The following is a 21,907-nucleotide window of genomic DNA, read 5'->3' as shown; positions in this document are numbered from 1 at the left end:
TCGATCCCACCATTTGGGCAAAGGCTGTATGGGCGGAGTTTCTTGTTTTATATATGCAAAGGCAGGAGCACTTTTTGAACAAAATATAGGGATTATTGAGCTAAAATTTGTTTATACAGCTTTATTGTTTTCCTTATATTGTCTGTTTCCGGTACTCCTCTCCTGTTCAGGGTATAGCTGTGAAATAATATTTACAGGGTATGCCACAATCGTTGTCACTTTCCTTTTTCCTGAGCATTTCTTTGTGTTTTATATTTCCTTGCAATTTAATTTAGTTTAATTTAAGGCTTCCGTTTTCCACAAAACCATCTAATTTGTATTTATGTTTTGTTTCCTTGCAGCTCAACAATTTCAATAAAACCAATAAAAACAATAATAACAACAACAACAACAACAACACCAAATCCAATACGCTTAAAGTTAACTTTAAACTAACATCAACAACTAAAACTTGTGACTAGAACCTTAACTTAAATTTCAATTAAAAGAAAGCGATAGGAAAATAACTGGAAATTAATTCAACTTTGTAACAAAAGAACACAATGTGACCTACAAAAACTGAAGAAAACATAGTTATATATTTGTATAAATTATCGTAAATACGTTGTCTAACACTCTGTTAGCTCAATGTGTTGCCCTATTTAACATGTGTCAGTGTTGCCAAACCGAAATAGTAACCATAAACACGAAAACACCAAAAACGCCAATACGACAGCCAAACGTAGGTTCAATAGCACCGATAAACCAATAAAACAATAAACCGATACACCGATAAGCCGATAAACCGATTAACCGTTAAGCCACAAACAATATACCAAACATATTGTTAGGCATACACATATAGATGTGCATATATGTTTTGCTATAGCTATAGCCACAAACACAAACATAGTATTTAACAACATCTGTATATATCATGACCAAGAAATACGAATTCGATTGGATCATTCCGGTGCCACCGGAACTGACAACTGGCTGCGTCTTCGATCGCTGGTTCGAGAACGAGAAGGAGACCAAGGAGAATGACTTTGAGCGCGATGCTCTCTTTAAAGTCGATGAGTATGGATTCTTCCTGTATTGGAAGAGCGAGGGACGGGTATGTATTACAGAAGCCACAACTAAATATACCTGAATATTCCGTTGGTGTTTCATTCCATTTTGTTTGCTTTCCTTTTCAACAGGATGGCGATGTCATCGAGCTGTGTCAAGTGAGCGACATTCGTGCAGGTGGCACTCCAAAGGTAAGTTCGGTTAAAATAAGAATGAAAATTGATAAGAGTAAAAGACAGTAACAGTAAGCATAACACTAACAGGAACATTGCCAGTGGCAATATCTGTAAAGGGATAAGTTTCAATAACAACAATAGCAACTAGAGTGGCAGTCAAAGTATCTTAGACATTGGGCTGACTGCAATACGAATCGATAGCATATGTAAAATTGTAAGATAGTTGCAATGTCAGTTACAGGTTACAGTAAGATAAGAACTACGAGTAACTGTAACCTTCACAATAACAGTCATTTAAATAAGAACGATTACAGTTAAAGTTACAGCAACAATGATAATAATGATACTACAATCAACAGCAGTAACCGTAACAGTAGCAGTATTGAGGGAAATAAGAAAAGCTAGAAGCTAGCTATTAGCAGTAACAATGTGTACAGTAATAGCAGCTGTACCCGTAAATAAAAAGGAACAGTAACGATGAGATAAGCACTAACATTTACAACTACAGTAACAGTTACAGTAACACTAACAGTTGCATTTCCATATACAGCTACAATTACAGTTACAGTTACAGTAACTTTAACAGTTGCTTTTACATTTACAATAACAATAAAAGTGCCACTAACAGTTAAAGTAACATAGCAGTAGCAGTTACACTCACAGTGTAAACTGAATAACATTGAAAATGGCAGAAGCAGTAACAGAACCTGTAATAGTAACAATAACATAACCAAAAAAGTCAATTATACATAGCATATTAAATGTCAGTGCTCGCGAGTAACATAATATATTTAACAGAACCACTAAGCGTTAGTTTAACAGCGACTGCAACTGCCGTAGATCGAACCTTGCTCTATCCTTTAGATGTACAAATCAGACAAACAGTATCTGCTAAAGTTGCAAGCATATTAATAGAAATTTTAACGTAAGCAATTTCAAGGGAGCTAACAGAATAACAACAGCAGTAGAAGGGCGTTTACATTCTTAAAATAATATTGACAGTGCTCATCCCTTTAACTGCTTCCTGTAACTAACATTCATACATCATTTGGTGTATGTAAAATGTCCACTTTGGAACATTATTGAGTCTAATAGAGAGCTGCAAGAAGTCTAGGTATGGAAGAGACTTCAGTCCTGCGTCTTATTTGTTTTTCGACTTAATAGCATATCGGTCTAAGACTAAAACTATCTGTTAAGGCTTAAAGTATTTAACATAAGCAATTTCAGAGGAGCTAACAGAATAACAATAACAGCAGAAGGTTCTTAAGGGAATATCAACTGTAATTGAAATAGACTTCACTTGAATTTTAACTATAGTCGAAAATGAAGACTTGAAGTAACTGAAAAGCTATATTATTCCAATATATATAGATATATGGAATGACAGAATACGTATAAGAAATAACCAGAGCAGTAGGTGTGCAAGACTTGCAATAGTAAATACAGTAGGGTATCAGAAGTGGGAGCCATTATACGAATCCATTATTCATAATAAACTCTATAACCATATAATGAATCGACAAGCTGCCCAACCAACTGTTCGATTGTCTGACAAAATTCCAGTAATTTAGCGCAATCCTGTTATTAAATTCAATTCAAGGCAATTTCTGTGGAAATAGACCTGTTCAATATGGTCGGTTGTGATGATAGGTGACATAATTTCAAAGTCTATTAGCCACGCCCCCTTAAACACGACTCTTGTATACGAATGTGACACTTACACATATAATTTTGCACCCGTCAGAGTGGGTCAGAGTGCACTCAGTCACCCTCACACTCATTCAACCGCACCCGCTCGCTCACCCGTGCTCGCCCGTTCACTCTACCTGAACCGAGTCAATTAAGTTGAAACCGGTTGTCCATTTAGCGAACAGGCTACACATTGATGTGCATTAACCCACATCCTGTGACCCAAGGCGGTGCATATCGATATTGATGGCGGTGCAGTTGACTGAGACTTGGCCAGTTTGGCTGGGTCGGGGACGGGTTCGGTTGGGGCTTGTGGGTTGTGGGTTGTGGGTTATGGGTTTGAGCATTGAGGATTGCCAATTGAACAGGTGCTGACACAATTAAAATGTGTGCCAAAGCGAGCAGCATATCTCAATTAGGCGCAATGGCAGCTATTCCACGGCACCGCTGCAACCACTTTAGCACTTTTGCCCCACTGGCGCAGTGGGCCACGTGCTGTGGCCATAAAAACTCGTGCAGATGCACAAGCGCTGCGGGGGTCGGGGGTGGGCGGCTGGCAAATATGGGCGCGAGCTGCAGCCCATAAATTGCATTTAGTGGCAACAACAAACACAACAACAGCAACAGAAGCAGCAGCAACAGCAACAGCACGCACACTAAATGCAATGTGTCATGCCAGGATGTGGGCGTGGCACATCCATGGCTAATAAATCCAGCGCATAGACAAGCGCGTAGCACTGAAGCCAGCGACGGCCGCCGCCCAAAACCATTGAGTGTCAAAGTGACACATTGACACATTAACAGACAAACACACTAAAACAAGCAGACGCACACAAACACGCACACACAGGACATATAGGCACATATTGCTTTATGACTACACTGACCGTTATTCAAGAAGACTCTTAAAATATTAACTATATATAAGCCCAAAACTCATTCAAAGTTATAAAAAGGGATGCATATTAACATATGTAACAGGCAGAAGGCAGCATCTCCGACCCAATAAACTATATATAGATCTTGAACTGGCTGAAGAGCTAAGTCAATTCAGCTATATCCGTAATCTTGTCCGTCTGTGTCAGCTATGAAATTAATTGCCTCCCATTTTCATTGCATCGATAAATATAATATTTCGATATGTTCTCCAATTTTCATTATATCGATACAAATATTATTTCGATATCTCTCCCCATTATCATTATATCGATAAATATAATATTTCGATATGTTCTTCCATATACATTATATCGATGAATATAATATTTCGGTATCTCTCCCCATTATCATTATATCGATAAAATTGTATATCTATATCTTGCCCAATTATAACGTTGAAAATAATATTTCTACATAGCTATATACATAATATTTCGATATCTCCACCAAACTGCATTATATCGATAAATATCGATTTTGAGATATGATTTTAAAGGGCATAACTCGAAAACGTGAGCTAAGCGCTACACTTAAGTTGGTATGTAGGTTCTCATGTAGTATATACAGCTTTAAAAGGAAAAAATAGAAAAATCACTCATTTTAAATAATGAACACACACCTTTGTATGTCTGCTTTTGTTTGTATGCATTAAAAGAAGTTATGAATGAAGAATGTTTGTAATGTTAGCTCTGGGTTCAAGGTATCTCCAAGTCTAGAGCACTCTTGCCTTTTATTTTTTCTTTATTTTCTCCAGAGCCATCTTGCTCACGTTTTTTCGCTCAGTGTACTATACAAAGTACGCACAAAATAATAACGAGGGCTGCGCATCATTGCACTTGTAAATTGAAAAGTGTCAAAGATTTTACAATTCTCGGCGCACGTTTAAGTGCGCCACGTATGAAGAGCGAGCGTGAAAGAGACAGAACGAGCGACACACAGAGAGAGAGTGAGACAGAGAGATAGAGAGGGAGAGACAGAAAGAGAGAAAGAGAGAGAGAGAGGCAAGGCAGGCAAGCAAAGTGTAGCACTTACTTTTGCGCCTCACTTAAGCTTTTTGTGTTCCAGTTCCCATACCTGGAACCAGTTCCCCAGTTCGAAATCCCAAATGCCTGTCGAGTGGAACATTTGCTGCTGCTGCTGCTGCTTCAAGTGCTCAACTTGTGGTCCTTGGCTTAAAGCCTTTCCAGGTCGCTGCAATCCTTTTTGGCCAACGCACACACATACACACACACACACATATATATATATATATATATATATATATTCTAAGAGCAAGCCGTTTTTATGTCAGCTGCCAAATAAATTCAATTAAAATGCAAAATAAATGCCAATGAGAGAGTGAGCGATAAGCATACGAAAATTGGACCAAAGTGTGTCTGTGTGTGTGTGTGCGTGAGTGTGTGTGTGCAGCCGCAGCAGCCGCATGAAATTCGTATAATGTCCAGAAAGCAAAATCTTCAAGGAAAATATAAATAAAAGAAAACAGGCGAAGAAGGAGTAGAAAAGGAACCCATTCCCTTATATAATTTATATAGTTGAGAGCATGCAAAAGTTCTAAGTTCAAATTTTAAGAAAAGCAGCAACAACAAAACTAAATAAAAAATACAAAAAAATATATATGTATTAATAAAGGAATCAAAAAAAATAAAAAGAAAATTATAAGGAAAAAAGGAAGAAAGTTGAATACAAAATGCAAAACTTTACTTTGTGTATGTGAGAATGGCAGGCACTCAAAAAAGTATATACACATATGTACCTAAATACATATTTATATAGGTACAGTACATCTGGTTGTGTGTGTGTGTGTGAGCCGTTTGCACTTGCATGCTAGCGAGGGTCACCCGAGAAGTAGCTCAAAGTTAATCAATTCAAAAAAATATTAAGTTTCAGAAGTGAATTGCAGGCATATATATAGTAGTAAAGTAGTAAAGCTCTTAGCTAATATTATTACCCCCAAAATATTCCATTAACCATGGAGCTAAATGTTTATAAAAGCAGACAGTATGTTCAGAAATGTTTGGAATTAATAGAGCCATAAAAAATATTTGAATATTTTCGAAGAAACGCAGTTGTTTATTTAAGAAAATAAATTTCCTTAAATACATTCATTATGATTATTTTTATTTTTGTTAGTAAATTTCCGAAAATTCAGTCATACATATTTCCTTCTTTAGAGAAAGGTTTTTTCCCATTTTTACATTCTTCAAATATTGAGAAAACTATTTAAAATAAATTTAAATTTTCTAAAACAAATGCCTTTGTTTTAAGTTAAACAATTGTTTATAAATTTAATTATAAATTTATAAAATTTGAAACAAATTCAAACATTTTTATACTTGTGTTACAGTTAAACATCTTTTGGGCAACCCTCTCAAAATCGTAAATGGAAGACTACACTTAAAGTTCTTGTTCGTTGCCTTAGAGTGAGTGTGTGTATGTGTGTGTGTGTGTGTGTGTGTGTGTGTGTGTGTGTGTGTGTGTGTGTGTGTGTGTGTGTGTGTGTGTGTGTGTGTGTGTGTGTGTGTGTGTGTGTGTGTGTGTGTGTGTGTGTGTGTGTGTGTGCGCTGGCAGCACTTGAAATGTTTGGTCATCAATATTAAATCAGCGAGCCGCACAAACCAACTAACAAACTTACAAACACACACACACATGCATACACATATAAATACATATACGTATATATGTATGTGTGTATATATATTCACTCAAAAGGGAACTCGTAAGTGCCAGTCGCACAATCAACCATTAAAAGTTGCTTCGTTTGGCAAAGCAAAAGCCAAAGCAACGAAAATGGGCAATGAAGAACTAACATCGTTTGATTGCCAGACTGCCAAGATACCATGTAAAGGCAAATGAATTTAAATTAAGCAAAAATAGCACTGAAATATCTTGAACTTTGAATTCAGTTGGCAAAAAACTGGTTCATTTGAATGCATATATATATATATTATATTTTTTTGTGTTAATTTCACAAAAGTTGGGTTAACTTAAATGAGGTTAGGTTCTTTGTTTGCGTTACAGTTCAGTTGAGATTTCATTTTAAATTCTCCAAACGGCATATTTAGCTATAAGTTAATTTTGCAGTTTAGTGTACAGGGTTTCTAGTTTTCTGAGGTTAAGTGTTGTTTCCTTCTGTTAGTTTATGTTGAGCTGGTTGATATTAGGTTATGTTATAATAAGATTAGGTTAATTTCAGATGGATTAGTACAAACTTAGGAGAGATGAGCACAATTATGGTCACACTTAGGAGCCGCCCCTCATAGAAATAATTGTTGCCTATTTGCTGGCAAAACTACGCTGGTAAAGGTACAATAATTTGTTCCTCTTAACAGCAATCGCTACAAATATCTGGCAATATTGGTCAGGGCAATTGTTTGATTTGGTTTGAATTGTAGTGCGGCCAATTAATATGCCCACTGGTGTTGACTATTTGGATTGCAGGGTAGTTCAAGTAAACTGCCAACAAATATTGAAAACGCAAAATTTGAGCTTTATTGCAGTTTTTGTTGCTGTTGCTGTTGCTTTTCAATAATGCACGAAGCTTCATTGCTGACGAAGTATAGTACGTCAAGCAATGGCAACAATAACAGCAGCAACAGCAACAGCAACAACGACCACAATCAAAGCTGTACAAAAAGGAGAAGAAGAAGAAAAAGTAGCTGGCAACACATTTGTATATTTGCCCAACGTTTTGCAGCACTTTGACTTTTGTTTGGGATCTGGCAACGTCGAGCATCGAAAATGAACGGGCGACGGCGCCTGAAAGCGGGCAACGCTTTTGGCTTATTTATTTGCCGACTTATTTAGCACTTGAAAATATGCATTGGTCTTTTTTTAAGCCCCACCAGTAAGTGCCTCGCTGTACAAATTGCACTCGATTTGATTGCCATCGAATTTCAATTGCCATTCCAAATGCGACTGCAACTGCAACTGCAGCTGCGGCCTTTGAGTTAATTTGATTGCGACAGCGGCTGTTTGTTCAGCATGGCTTTGGCTTGCAGCTCCATGGCGACACGAAGCTAACAAAAAGCCCATTTGCTCAACTATTAACTATTTTAAACGCAGCAACCACAGCGGTAAACAAAACAAAAAAGAACTGTTGAAATTACAGTTAAACTTTCTCACTGTAACGTTATTTAACCTCAATTCATGGCAGAGTTCATGTCAGTTGACCGCAAGTTAAGTTTGCACTGCAAATCGAAAGATTTTTGTTTTGTTTTCATGTATGCCCCATTAGGTCACTTGCTATTGAATAAACCAGTTTGTTTACATGCAATGAAACTTTGTTTTCTTTTGGTTTAACAGTCCCCTTTCTAACGTTGGGTTGAAATTGTTTGCAAGTGTGGCAACACCCTGTCAACAAGTTGGCAATATTTTGACAATAAGCTGGCAGCTCGTTTATTTTCTTGTCCAATAATCTAACTGGTTGAAAGCAGAAAGTCCTGCTTTTGACTGGTTTAGTTAGAAATAAGTCATGAATAACGAATGTTTGTTTTGACAATCAGTTAAAGTGACTGTTAACTTTCTAAGTTACACTAGTCGAGAGATCCTAGCAACCCGGCGACATTCGTAAGCCTCGCCAACTTATCGAATTTAGAGGCTGGTTATAAATCGGGGCTATATTACAGGTAATAACCTTGATCACCTTTTATTGTGAAGCTTGTTTAGCTATTGTTAAGATTTGGGATGACTGTTCGATATATCGGTGTTGGGAGTGCCCAACTAGGTTACAAACATTATGTCTTCTCTGTATACAGGAGGACCTATGCTTTAAATGAGGACTCAGGCTCTTTTGAACGGGCCAAGAAGCAGCTGCCTCTTACAAACATTTGTTTAAAACCAATATGCCCTAATTCTTGGACAATTTCTATTGGGCTCAATCCGTGCCTAACACTCAACTGCAATCAGAGAATATTGTTAAAATGAAAAGTTTGTATTCAAGTAGAATGCCTGCATATGTAGATTGGTTGTGTCCACAGGGTATACCCTAGTCGAGCAAACTGAGCACATTGAAAAGCGAAATTCGATTTTGCCAATAGTTTTGCATTGGAATTCGAATTATTTATTTTTACTATGCTCTCGCACGCGGCTATTGAAGGTCAAATACGAAATTAAAATGCTATTTTCCTATTGGAATTTCGCTATACGATTTATTTATTTTTAATTCAATGTACAAATGTTGATAAATGCTTCTGGAGCAGCCCGAACTAACACCCCCGACCGCCCCTTTCACAGCCACGACATTTGCTTTGTTGCTGCCTTGATTAATGATGCGATCTGAGATTAATGTTGCTGCTGCTGCTGCTGCTGCTGCTGCTGTTGTTCTTGTTGTTGCTGCTGCTGCTGCCACGCCAAATTGCAGTTCAAATAGTTCTAGACCCTTGCTTCTTGCCCCTTGCCCTCACCTATGTGCCCATGGCCATGATTGGCCTGATAAACAAATTTTGAGGAGCGCCAAGCGGCAAATTTAAAATACGCCCACGGGCCGTATGCGTAACATTTTCCACCCCAAACACTATTGAATACTTTTTAATTTAACTTTTACAACTTGCTGTTCGTTTTTCAAGCCAATAAATTGATGTTTGAGCTAAACGGCTAAAGGAGTCAATCTATATATTAATATCGCGGCCAAAGATATTAAATTATCATCCAACTCAAACACTAAATTCCTTAAAATAACAAGTAAAATATTAACAAAACAAAAATCTGTCTCATTCGCAGGATCCGAAGATATTGGATAAGGTAACCAAAAAGAATGGCACTAACATACCGGAACTAGATAAACGTTCGCTGACCATATGCTCGAACACGGACTATATCAATATAACATATCATCATGTTATTTGCCCCGATGCGGCAACAGCCAAGGTGAATATAAATAGATATGACCATCGGATGATCAGAGCTCATTAGAGGGGGAGGGGCGGCTCATTTCATGCATATACTCTCTGTACTTATAGATCTGGCTAGATGGCATACGAAAAATAACACATAATGTTAAAGCGAATAATATCTGTCCCATGATGTGTCTGAGAAAACAGTAAGTGAACTTCGACAGTTCCCATCAATTCTATAGACGCACTTTATACTCGGTACTCTGTTCGTCTTGTGTGTTGTTTAAAAAAAAAAAAAAAGAAATATTGCCTATGTTCCGTTCTTTTCTACGGTCGATGAACCCACGCTTTCTACATAAACATTATATATTTTTAATACATTCATATACATATGTACATATGCATGTACATTATTCATCAACTATATATATATATGTATTATGTATGTATATATTTATCTACTCTGTCAAATGGATGACTGTACATAATTTTGTTCGATTTATTTCATTTTGTTTTCTAATCTGCATGCTTGCGCATTATTTTTGTTCTTATCGTTATTGTGTTATCGTCTGTTATTGTGTTATCGTTATCGTGTTATCGCCTTGCATTTGGCCACACTTGACCAGAGCTGGCAAAAGAACTTGCGCCTTATAACGCATAACAATCGCGCCACCAACGTGTGTCCACGCACCAATCTCATGAAACAGTAAGTTTTGTTTGTCCTATAAACTTAGACCTATCGTTGCCTATCGATAATATAATTAGTGCATCGATCAATTATATAAGTCTGTTTGCAACACTGTTTTTGGTAAGTATTGTGTAACAAATGAAAACCGTTTTAAAGCGTAGAATAGTTGGCTTGATGGCTTTACAATTGTTGAGAATAAGTGAACTAGTTCTTGCAATAAAATGAGCATGAATGACAGCCGAAATCTTCTGTAGAATAAAAGCCTAAGAATAATTTTAAGTATATCTTGGCTGTAGAAAAGGTGAAGGCAAATAGAAAGCATATCCCATTCGTTGGTATATTCTCACAATTTGTAGCTTTTACATTCAAAATGAGCATGGAGGACACAATAAATGCCCCATAGCCTCTATGTCTTGGGCAGACCAATCAACGCCTTAATCAACAAATTCAAAATGTTTAAGAAACGGACAATGCGGAGCGTAAGCAAATTGTGGAACATAAATTAAAAATAGATGTTCGAATTCTAAAGTAGATAAAAGACAAACAAATAAGTATATGCCGTATATACCACCTAAATGAAGCATCTCGTAGCAATGGGAAAAAAACATTGCAAATTTTATGTTATTATTGCTGGCGAATTGTCTAAACAAATCGCGTCTGGACAGGTGGGCAGCGGAAACGGAAACGACATCATCAGCTGCCAGCTAACAACACTTCGACCCGCCCACTCTGTAAAATAGTTGGCGTTGTTTCAACACTAAACAAATTCATTTTATTTGGCTTTGCCCTGCTCAAGCTTCGCACAGCAGAAATTTGGAACGGCAAATAGAGAAAATGAAACCATTTCCTCTCTCACATCTCTTGATTAATGAGCGCTCAAAAGTCGGTTCGGGCTGAGAGAAGCGAAGCGTACAAACCACCTTTCGAGCAATATAAATAAAATATATACACAATGAAGACTTCACAATAAGCCAAATAATCATGAACGAGCACAGAACTTAAAATGTAACAATTCTAAATCGACTTTTTTTGTTACAAGAATGAAAAACACACACACACACGCACACAGAAAAAACTCGCTTCTCACTTTGCTTTTCTTTCAATTTTCCTTGCTGCACATAAGAAACTTTAAGTAGAAAACTTTGGAACGCTTCTCGCTTTTCCAACACATTTGACTTGGCTTTGTCGTTTCTGTCCCCTATTGTTTGGTTTCTCCTTGCTGTTGCAGCTTTTTGCCTTGTTTGTAAAAGGCTCTTAACTCACTTTTCGCCATAGTTTGTCCCCCCCTAAGGTATAGATTAGGAGCAGCTTTTTTAAAAGCTTCTTTTTTGCTTCTCCAGCTGCTTCTCGCTGGGCTACTGTGTTGCTGTCCCTTTTGCATTGCTTCACGCTTTGTTACTAACTTTACTTCTCTGAGTGCCTGGCCTATGTTTGCTTTGCTTCTTGCATCGCTTCTCTCTGTGCACTCTTAGCCTAGTTGTTGACTCTTACGTCACTTCTCGCTTTTGTTTACTTTCAAATACAAGTTAAATTGTGCTTGTGGCGTGCCACACTCTGTTACCATCGCTTCTCCCTTTATTACGCACTTGACTTCTCTTTAGGCTTCTCGCTTTATTCATGTTGTAGCAGCTTGCTCTGTTTCTATAGTTTTATATGTTTAATTGGGATTTTAAATAAATACTTCTCAAAAGGCTTCTTTCGAAACCGCACGCTTCTCGCTTTGTTGCTGTACCTTTGTACAGCTTCTATATGTTTTGCATCTAATAATTCTTTCGTCACTGCACACTTTAAGATGCCACTCCCAACGCTGTCAATCAGGCTCAGTTAATGGCTCAATGCTTCTCGATGCCATCGCTTAAATCATCTTTAATCCAGGCAATGATCTATTGACATAAGGAACTCTATGGGCTACCCGGGGGCAACAATATCATGTCTGCATTGGCAATACCAGTTTGACCCAGTTTAAGTATTTGTTATTGTGATTGTTGATTGTGTGTTTTACGGTTGCATTTTATAGGGCGAAAATCTTGAGACATTAACTGCAATTACTTGACTCACTTGACCTGGACCCGATTTAAATGAGGTTATTGGGCTAAACGTGGCTCTTAGCCAGCTGCAAGCTCCCATAACCCTGCCACAACAGAACTGAAGCACGCAAATCCTTCGCTAAGTAATGAATGTCCAATGAATGTCCTGCATTGAGACGGGAACACACAGATGGCAAACAAATTGAATTTAATCGCAAGGCATTTTAATGAATTGCTGCCCCTGCAAATTGTATTGCACTTTTGCCCCATCGATCATTTGGGTTGCCAATTAATTGCAAATTGCAATTACAATTTCAATATCGATTTTAATTACACTTCAGTAACGCAGCGCTGCATAGCACACTTTTGCCTTATGTTCAAATTATATGAAAATTTAATTGAAATCATAAAAATGTTTAATTACTTACCCATTACCTTCCAAATGCGACTAACAATCGCTTTGATTGATTGAACAATGCAAATTTCAATTCAATTAGAGCACACACCTTCCATTTTTGTTTTAGAAATCTGACAATTTTCAATATTACCGGATGTTCATCTGCTTTACCCACCCCATGTTCTATTTCCTGCGATTTCAAACATTTATCTGCCAACCATATCCAGTCTGTGAATATACATACCCGAACTAGCTACTTTCTCCCGTAGAACCTTTGACCTTCATTTTACAAGCTAGGATTGTTGTATGTTTCGTAAAGCACAAAACCTTTCTCAAAGCGAAAATGTTTAGCACAACCAATTTCCACAAATTTTCCAATATATTTTTACACAATTTTCCACAAATTCTCCAATATAAGTTCTGTTTAATGCTCTCTGAAATTTGATTTTTGTGTAAGTTAAGTTCCTAATAAAAGAAATATAAATGAATTCCGAACATATTTGAGCTTTATTTTTTCGATTCCAGTACATGTTTTCTCTATTTCTATTTAAAGACTATTGTCTTAAATTCTATTTACATTTCCATTTTAATTTGTAATTTGAATTTAGGTGTTTACCCATAGATAGAGCATATATTTGGGGCTTACTTGAAATATGAATTTATTTGTGCTTCGCATTAGTATTCATATAAATAATTTTAAATATTAACAAATCATAGTTAGCGTATAACTAATACGAATCTCAAAATGAATCTTGCACTATTTAAAGGTAAAGTATACTCCATATATTATATGCTTATGCATATATTTTTTCTTTTGCATGTACTAACAGCACATTTAAATGTAATATCTTCAATAGGTTCAATAATTCGTGTGCTAGTCATTAGTTGCGTTCACATTTTACTAATGAATCATTTCTATTGAATCATTCAAGTTGGATGCGTCTCAGTTATTGTGTGGAAAAGAGCGGCAAAATACCGGTCAAGACATTGGCAAAAACGTTCGCATCTGGCAAAACTGAGAAGCTCGTCTACACCTGCATCAAAGATGCTGGCTTGCCGGATGATAAGAGTGCTACCATGACTAAGGAACAGTTTACATTCGATAAGTTTTATGCGCTCTACCATAAGGTCTGTCCTCGCAACGATATCGAGGAGTTATTCACATCGATGTAAGTAATTGAAACATGCTCACAGTGGAAAGTATTTTCACTTGATTATCTGTTGTCAATTTGTCTGTCTACTATGGTCAAAATATTCCCAGTTTAAATCAGCACGGTAACTGTTCTTGCTCTTCCTTCCCGTGTCCTTAAAATAAAACTCTTTCCAATTAGTTTACTCACTTATAATTATCTTGAAAAATCTAATTCAATTGCTTCTCGATTTACGCACTATTTCTAGTCTTCTCATTATTCATTAGTAATTGTACATTTCCCAGTATGGTAACTATTCTCAGATATACCACTATTCCCAGTATGTCTATTGTTCCCAGGTATTACAGTATTCCCTGTAAGTCTTCCGTATCTAGTTATTGTTATATTCCCAGTAATTCAAATATTCCCTGTATGTCTGTCGTACTCAGTTAGATCTAATGTTCCTAGAAATTTAATTATTTTTTTATACCGTATCCGGCTATTAAAATATTTCCAGTATTGAAACTATTCCCAGTAATTACAATAGTCGCAGTGTGTCTACCCGCAATTCTCCTGTTCCCAGTAAACCCGAATTTTTATTAATTTCACTGAATTCTATATCTATGTCCCACCGGAGGTAACTTCTATTCCTCTCACACACCTTTCTCTTATTCTCTGTCCGTGCAGCACCAAGGGTAAACAGGACTTTATCAGTCTGGATCAGTTCATACAGTTCATGAACGAAAAGCAACGTGATCCGCGCATGAACGAGATCCTCTTTCCGTTGTACGAGGAGAGGCGCTGCACGGAGATCATCAACGACTATGAGCTGGACGAGGAGAAGAAGAAGAGCGGTAGGTCGAAAAATAGATAAAAGAAGAGCAAAACAAAAATCAAAAACCTTTTCCACTTGCCCCAAATTCCAGTACAACTCTCACTGGACGGCTTCAAGCGCTACCTAATGTCCGATGAGAATGCGCCCGTATTTTTGGATCGGCTTGATTTCTATATGGAAATGGATCAACCGCTGGCCCATTACTATATCAATAGTTCGCATAATACGTATTTGTCGGGTCGCCAGATTGGCGGCAAGAGCTCCGTCGAGATGTACCGCCAGACGCTGCTCGCCGGATGTCGTTGCGTCGAGCTGGACTGCTGGAATGGCAAGGGGGAAGATGAGGAGCCCATTGTTACCCATGGACACGCCTACTGCACAGAAATCTTATTTAAGGTAATTAATTGAAATATATCTGGGAATTTCGATATGATATTTAATGTTTATTCCATATTCTAGGATTGCATTCAGGCCATTGCGGATTGCGCCTTTGTCTCGTCGGAATATCCGGTGATTCTCTCCTTTGAGAATCATTGCAATCGCGCCCAGCAATACAAATTAGCTAAATACTGTGATGACTTCTTTGGTGATCTACTGCTAAAGGAGCCGCTGTCCGATCATCCGGTAGGCAACAACAGCTACTCTCTGTGTGCTCCTCTATGCGCTAACTATACGCTAATCCAATTTCTATCTATTACCAGCTGGATCCAGGTCTACCGTTGCCGCCGCCATGCAAGCTAAAGCGCAAGATTCTCATCAAAAACAAACGCATGAAGCCCGAGGTGGAGAAAGTCGAGCTGGAGCTGTGGCTCAAGGGTGAACTGAAGACCGACGATGATCCCGAGGAGGATGCCAGCGCTGGCAAGCCCCCAGAGGCGGCCGCTGCCCCAGCACCAGCACCGGAGGCAGCTGCCGCTGATGCGGCCGCCGAGGGCGCCGGCGGTGCCGAAGCGGAGGCAGCTGCGGCCAATTACAGCGGATCCACCACAAATGTGCATCCATGGCTTTCCTCAATGGTCAATTATGCGCAGCCCATCAAATTCCAGGGCTTCGACAAGGCAATTGGTAAATGCAATCCTTCAGATTCACTTTAAGGGGCGGAATTTAAAGAAGATATAGAAAAGTAATCTGACGATGAGAGACACGGCGAGAGGGGGAGAGACGGACAAAGAGGGAGAGGGAGGGAAGGGATGGATAAAGATTCCAAAAAAAACTAAACTGGACTAAAAGTGAAAAGACAATACAATGCGAGAGAAACTAAGATGAAAACACACACTGAGATAAAGATTGTTAAAAATGTTACTGGCTCCTTGAACAATAGTGTTGAACAACACAAGAATAACACAGGAAACAGAACAGAAAACCAGAGGAATGACATGTTTAGAGAATGAAACAAAAGAAAGGAAAGAAAGATAAACAGATATAGAGATAGGGATTCAAATTTGATGGACAATATAATCGGGGAGCTTCGAAAAATAACAGTGTTGTACAACAACTTTAAAACGTTGAAAATACAAAGAGAAAAGAAAACAAGGAATTTAAGCTCAAGAAAAACCATTTGAAAATAGGCGCAATTCAAAATAATATCATACGGTTCTTGTGAATCCTCAATTATATTTGTATATTTTGTTCACAAATCGGAAATGTTCTTGTTATTTTACAGAGAAGAACATTGCCCACAATATGTCGTCGTTTGCCGAATCGGCTGGCATGAACTATCTGAAGCAGAGCTCCATTGATTTTGTCAATTACAACAAGCGCCAAATGTCGCGCATCTATCCGAAGGGCACCCGTGCCGATTCATCCAATTATATGCCGCAGGTGTTTTGGAATGCCGGCTGCCAGATGGTCTCATTGAATTTCCAGACATCCGATCTGCCCATGCAGCTGAATCAGGGCAAATTCGAGTACAATGGCGGCTGTGGCTATCTGCTGAAGCCGGACTTTATGCGTCGCGCCGACAAGGATTTCGATCCGTTTGCAGATGCGCCCGTTGATGGTGTGATTGCGGCCCAGTGCTCGGTCAAGGTAATCGCCGGTCAGTTCTTGTCCGATAAGAAGGTGGGCACCTACGTTGAGGTGGACATGTTTGGCCTGCCATCGGACACGGTAAAGAAAGAATTCCGCACCCGTTTGGTGCCCAACAATGGCCTCAATCCGGTTTACAACGAGGATGCCTTTGTGTTCCGCAAGGTTGTGCTACCGGATTTGGCGGTGCTCCGTTTTGGCGTCTATGAGGAGAGCGGCAAAATGATTGGACAGCGCATCCTGCCGCTGGACGGCCTTCAGCCGGGCTATCGCCATGTCTCCCTACGCACGGAGGCCAATTTTCCGATGTCGTTGCCCATGTTGTTTGTGAACATCGAATTGAAAATTTATGTACCTGATGGCTTTGAGGATTTCATGGCCATGCTGTCAGATCCGCGCGGTTTTGCCGGCGCTGCCAAACAGCAGAACGAACAAATGAAGGCCCTGGGCATTGAGGAGCAGAGTGGCGGTGCCGCTCGCGATGCCGGCAAGGCCAAAGAGGAGGAGAAAAAGGAGCCGCCGCTTGTCTTTGAGCCTGTCACACTCGAATCGCTGCGCCAGGAGAAGGGCTTTCAGAAGGTAGGCAAGAAGCAGATCAAAGAGCTAGATACGCTGCGCAAGAAGCATGCCAAGGAGCGCACATCCGTGCAGAAGACCCAAAATGCGGCCATCGATAAGCTGATCAAGGGCAAAAGCAAAGATGATATACGCAACGATGCGAACATCAAGAATGCAATTAATGATCAGACCAAGCAGTGGACCGATATGATTGCACGCCATCGCAAGGAGGAGTGGGACATGCTGCGCCAGCATGTCCAGGACTCGCAGGATGCCATGAAGGCGCTCATGTTAACGGTGCAGGCGGCGCAAATAAAGCAGCTCGAGGAACGTCATGCCAGGTAACAGATTCGCTTAATCCTTATACTTATATTTACTTATCTCGAAACAAATCCCACACAGAGATATCAAGGAACTAAATGCCAAGCAGGCAAAGACCTCCGCCGAGACCGCCAAGGAAGTCCAAAATGACAAGACATTGAAGACCAAAAACGAGAAGGATCGACGTCTGCGCGAGAAGCGACAGAACAATGTCAAGCGCTTTATGGAGGAGAAAAAGGTGAGCCCCACCATAAGCTAATACCATCTTTCTGTAACCCCCTAGACCACGTGCCTTTTTAGTGCATTCCTCCGGCACTTGGGCCTATGTACTGGCTTCCTCCGAGCTCCTAATTAGCCTTTGAGCTATTTGCCTCTATATAGATCTAGAGTCCGCTCCTAGTCCCTCCTTATCCTTTTATTCATTGTTCTTCATTCTTCAATTTTGATAGCCTGGCGCCTTTGCCTAAATATATCCCCTGGTTTCTTGTCTCTGTATCCATTATTCTTTGCAACTCTTTTTTGTAGCCAGCTTTTATATTTTGCTATTACTTTATTTATTCCCTCTTAAATCCCTCTTAATCCTTTTCCTTAGCTATTATGTTAGTTCTTGCATTCCCTAATATTCCCCGATTTTCTCTGTCTCCAAATTGCTCTGCTTTTCCTTGATTTGTCTCCTTTCCTCAATATGTTCTCAATATTTATTCTGTTCCTCTTCGTCTTATCTATTGTATTCCCTATGACTTGTCTATAAGTTCCTATGACTACGACTCCTTTCCCCATTATTCAACACTGTTATGCAATACTAATAATAATCGTTTATCGTTATTCACAGCAAATCGGCGTTAAGCAGGGTCGCGCAATGGAGAAATTGAAATTGGCGCATGCTAAGCAAGTTGAGGAATTTAGTACCGACGTGCAAAAGGTACTAAATGAAACACGGCCGCAAACCGACACTATAACCAGTATTGAGACTGTACTTTAGACAAAAATAATATCGATAACAATAATACCAAATGCGTTGACCGTTGACCGTTAACCGTTAACCGTTAGCCGCCAACCGATGAACCGTTTCGCTAAATGCAGCCTCTGTTTCGTATCCATCTGCTAATTAATTGTACCCGAGTAGCAAAACTAACGAGTAACGAGTAGCGAGTGCTCCCCCGCCCCCACACACAACGTTCTAGTCGCTACAAAACAATAATAATCGAATAATCTCAAATTTCAAAAGAATAATGAGTAGCTGCTAAATTTTTACTAACTGCTAAGATGTAATTATCTATATCAATTTTTTTCTTAATATATGTATATATATGTATATATATGTATATATATATATATATATATATATATATATATATATATATATATATGTATGTATATATGTGTATTTATGTTTAACCTAATTTGCTAACATATTGTATTGCATTATATTCTGTTGTTGTTGTTGTTTTTGCTTTGTCGTTAATTTTGATGTTGTTTAAATATCAGCATTCACCAACAATTTCCACGCCTCAACAAGCTTTTTAAACATTTTTATTTGTCAATTATAATTTTGTTCAATGATTTAGTTTTTGTGCTTTGTTTATGGTTTCGGTTCCATCCCAAACTCAAGTATTGTACTTGGCAGTTAGCTTGAACCCCAGCAAAATCAGTTATATTTAGCTACACTCTCTGTCGCACTCTCTGTCTCGCTCTCTCTTTCTCTCTCATTCGCCCTTTCTCCGTCTGTCTCCATCCGCTTCGGCTTTCACCTTCACTCTTTTCAATTTCATAGATTTAACATTTGTTGTTAGATCTAACAACAAATGTTAAATTCCTTATATTATTTAACATAAACATTTAACATGAACATTTAACAGTTACCGCTATTCGCTAAATGTTTTGCTGTGCGCCCTAACATTGTGCCGACATCAACATCATGTCAAAATTTAACCAAATCTCGTTTTTCTCTTTCTCTCTCTCTTTTCTCCCGTTTTCTCTCACCCTTACTCAAAAATATTTTATATCATGCCGCCGCTGTCATCGCACTGATCAATCCTAACTTAACAACAAACCACATTAACAGCTTATGGATATGTACAAAATCGAGGAGGAGGCATATAAGACCCAAGGAAAAACGGAATTTTATGCTTAAACAACAACAGTAACAACGGTAACAACAACAACAACAACAACAAACATGTTTAAAGCGAATCTTTAAAAAAACAAAAAACAAACAAACAAAAAAGAAAGAAGTTTAGTCTACGCCTATTATTTAGAAATTGTAAATCTACGCTGAAGAAAAGAATTCAAAAACTGTAATGAAAAGAAAGTCAACACTTTGTGCTTTATACTTATTTAAGTCGTTATAACACGAGGCATGTATAACTATCCAAAATATCTATATGCATAGATAATACATCTAATTGTTGGAAAAAAAAAACTTTCAAGAAACAACAAAAAAAATTCAACATTTTCGATCTCCAAACACTTGGAAAACCACATTTAATTATTTGCTGTAAAACCGCAAAAAAATACTAATCAAATCATATTTACTAACAAGAAAAAACAAACACAATTATATAAACCTTAAAATAAAAAGAACAATTTTTTTTTGAGAAAATACCAAACCTGTTGGTATTATGGAAAATACCAAACCTGTTGGTATTTTTATATGATGCAAAACGGTACACCGATAAGCTTAGACCATGCCATAAGTATCCAAAAGAAAAAAAAACAACAACAACAACAAATATATATATTCAGTTCTCAAAACATGGATCACGAAAATATAATGCGCAAAGCGCATTTACTTTGCCTTAGTAATATATATTTTTTTATTTATTTTTGTTAATTTTTCTTATAATTATTATTTGTAACTGTGTATTTTTTTTTTTTTGAGCAGAAAGAGAAAAATTAGAACTACCAACCACAGTATATACATACATATATATATATGTATATATATATGTATATATATATGTATATATATACATTAGTTGTACGCATGTTTCAAAGAAGAAAATACTTAACATATACATATGTGTTTCCGATTTTCCACCTAACAGCTTAGCAAATAAATACCAAATAATCCAAACGAAACAACAACAAAATATCCACATACGAAAAAAAAACAAAAATGAACATAAATTATATGAGTTAGAGCGAAAAAGAAAAAAACGTATTTAAATGCAAAATAAACTACGGACAGGCCTAATACGCTGTGCTCTACTAGCAAAAAAAATGTTTGTATTTTTCAAAAGAAGTTCGAAAAAATTAAAAAAAAAAAAACAAAAAACAAAAAATAAGTAAACAGATAAACAGCATTTATTTTGAATAAATGCAAAATATCTTAAACAAAAAGCTTAAAACCCAGAAATCAACTAAATGTACATCCCATTTACTGCGACACGATCTATGTGCATAACCTCAAATAAATTATAATAATATTTAAAAAAAAAAATACCAAAAACGATTAGTTTATTTCTGCTAACCAAAAAAAAAAAAAAAGAAAAACAATGAAAAGTAAATATACTTGTAAGCGTTTATAAATGTCATAACTCTTTTTAGTGTGAGCAATTCAAAATGAAACACCCCTACCGGCAGTTATATATACTTCCCATGTATTGGTTTTTTATATGGGCCCGATTGCAGTTCCATTCCAACTATAACGAAAAATCCGAACTTGTTAAACTTTATATCAACCGAGTAAACGACGCGTCTGACTTCGTCTGACACAAAAATACTTTCGCGAATTTTACAAGACAGTTAGCCAAAAAACAAAGAAAAAACTAAAAAAATACCCAAAAATACCCAAAAAATACCGCTTTTAGTAAAACAAAATATTAAGAAACAATACCAACATAGTGCGTATCAGTTTCAAATTGAGTTCTTTTAGCTAGCACTCCAACAATTTATCATTTCTGTTTGCATGTGCATTGTAGTTGTTGCAAAAACAAGATAAATACTAAAGAAAAAAAAAGGAAATTTTTAAAATACTAAGTTAAGCAAAACAAATGATTGTATTTTTAATTGTTAAGAAGAGTCCAAAAAGCGTTTATTTCACTTGAATGTGCCCTAAAAGAAAAGAAGAAAAAATACTATATAATGTACACTGCGCTATTAACGAAGAAAAATTGACAACTTTTAGTTAACTTGTACAAGGTAATGCTACTAATTTAATATATAACTGTATGAATGCATATAAATATATATACAAACATATTTAATCGATTTACCTATGATCATGTATATCT

General features: G+C 37.5%; 1 protein-coding gene across 3 annotated transcripts; it reads left to right on the top strand.

Annotated features, from left to right (window-relative positions):
* The first annotated feature begins 361 nt into the window (after positions 1-361).
* Positions 362-20,951, top strand: LOC115768852 (1-phosphatidylinositol 4,5-bisphosphate phosphodiesterase). Of its 3 annotated transcripts, none has more exons than XR_004018627.1 (13): positions 362-1,096; positions 1,182-1,241; positions 9,576-9,722; positions 10,315-10,394; positions 13,733-13,969; positions 14,618-14,784; positions 14,857-15,161; positions 15,225-15,389; positions 15,467-15,830; positions 16,429-17,692; positions 17,754-17,910; positions 18,505-18,940; positions 19,738-19,809. XR_004018627.1 is itself a non-coding variant. In XM_030713551.1 (13 exons), the coding sequence occupies exons 1-13, from the start codon at positions 917-919 to the stop codon at positions 19,804-19,806; spliced, it is 3,285 nt and encodes a 1,094-aa protein (XP_030569411.1). In that variant the 5' UTR covers positions 362-916; the 3' UTR covers positions 19,807-20,951. The 3 variants fall into 3 exon arrangements, 2 of the variants coding, with proteins under 2 accessions (XP_030569411.1, XP_030569412.1); XM_030713551.1 differs by having other exon boundaries at positions 18,505-18,594; positions 19,738-20,951; XM_030713552.1 differs by lacking the exon at positions 10,315-10,394 and adding an exon at positions 9,815-9,894 and having other exon boundaries at positions 18,505-18,594; positions 19,738-20,951.
* Positions 20,952-21,907: the final 956 nt, after the last annotated feature.

The sequence above is a fragment of the Drosophila novamexicana genome, unplaced genomic scaffold (assembly GCF_003285875.2).
Source record: "Drosophila novamexicana strain 15010-1031.04,08,12 unplaced genomic scaffold, DnovRS2.1 tig00002055-arrow-arrow-pilon, whole genome shotgun sequence".
Taxonomy (NCBI): Eukaryota; Metazoa; Arthropoda; class Insecta; order Diptera; family Drosophilidae; genus Drosophila; species Drosophila novamexicana.
Note: the sequence above shows the minus strand (reverse complement) of the source record. Positions and strands in the feature narration are given on the sequence as shown.

What these genes read in the sequence shown, in the direction of transcription:
- LOC115768852 (XM_030713551.1), top strand. Translation starts at nt 917, where the DNA reads ATGACCAAGAAATACGAATTCGATTGGATCATTCCGGTGCCACCGGAA. An exon ending in CGAGGAGAAGAAGAAGAGCG is followed by an intron (nt 14,785 to 14,856) that starts GTAGGTCGAAAA and finishes CCCAAATTCCAG; the next exon opens with TACAACTCTCACTGGACGGC. An exon ending in TTAGTACCGACGTGCAAAAG is followed by an intron (nt 18,595 to 19,737) that starts GTACTAAATGAA and finishes CCACATTAACAG; the next exon opens with CTTATGGATATGTACAAAAT.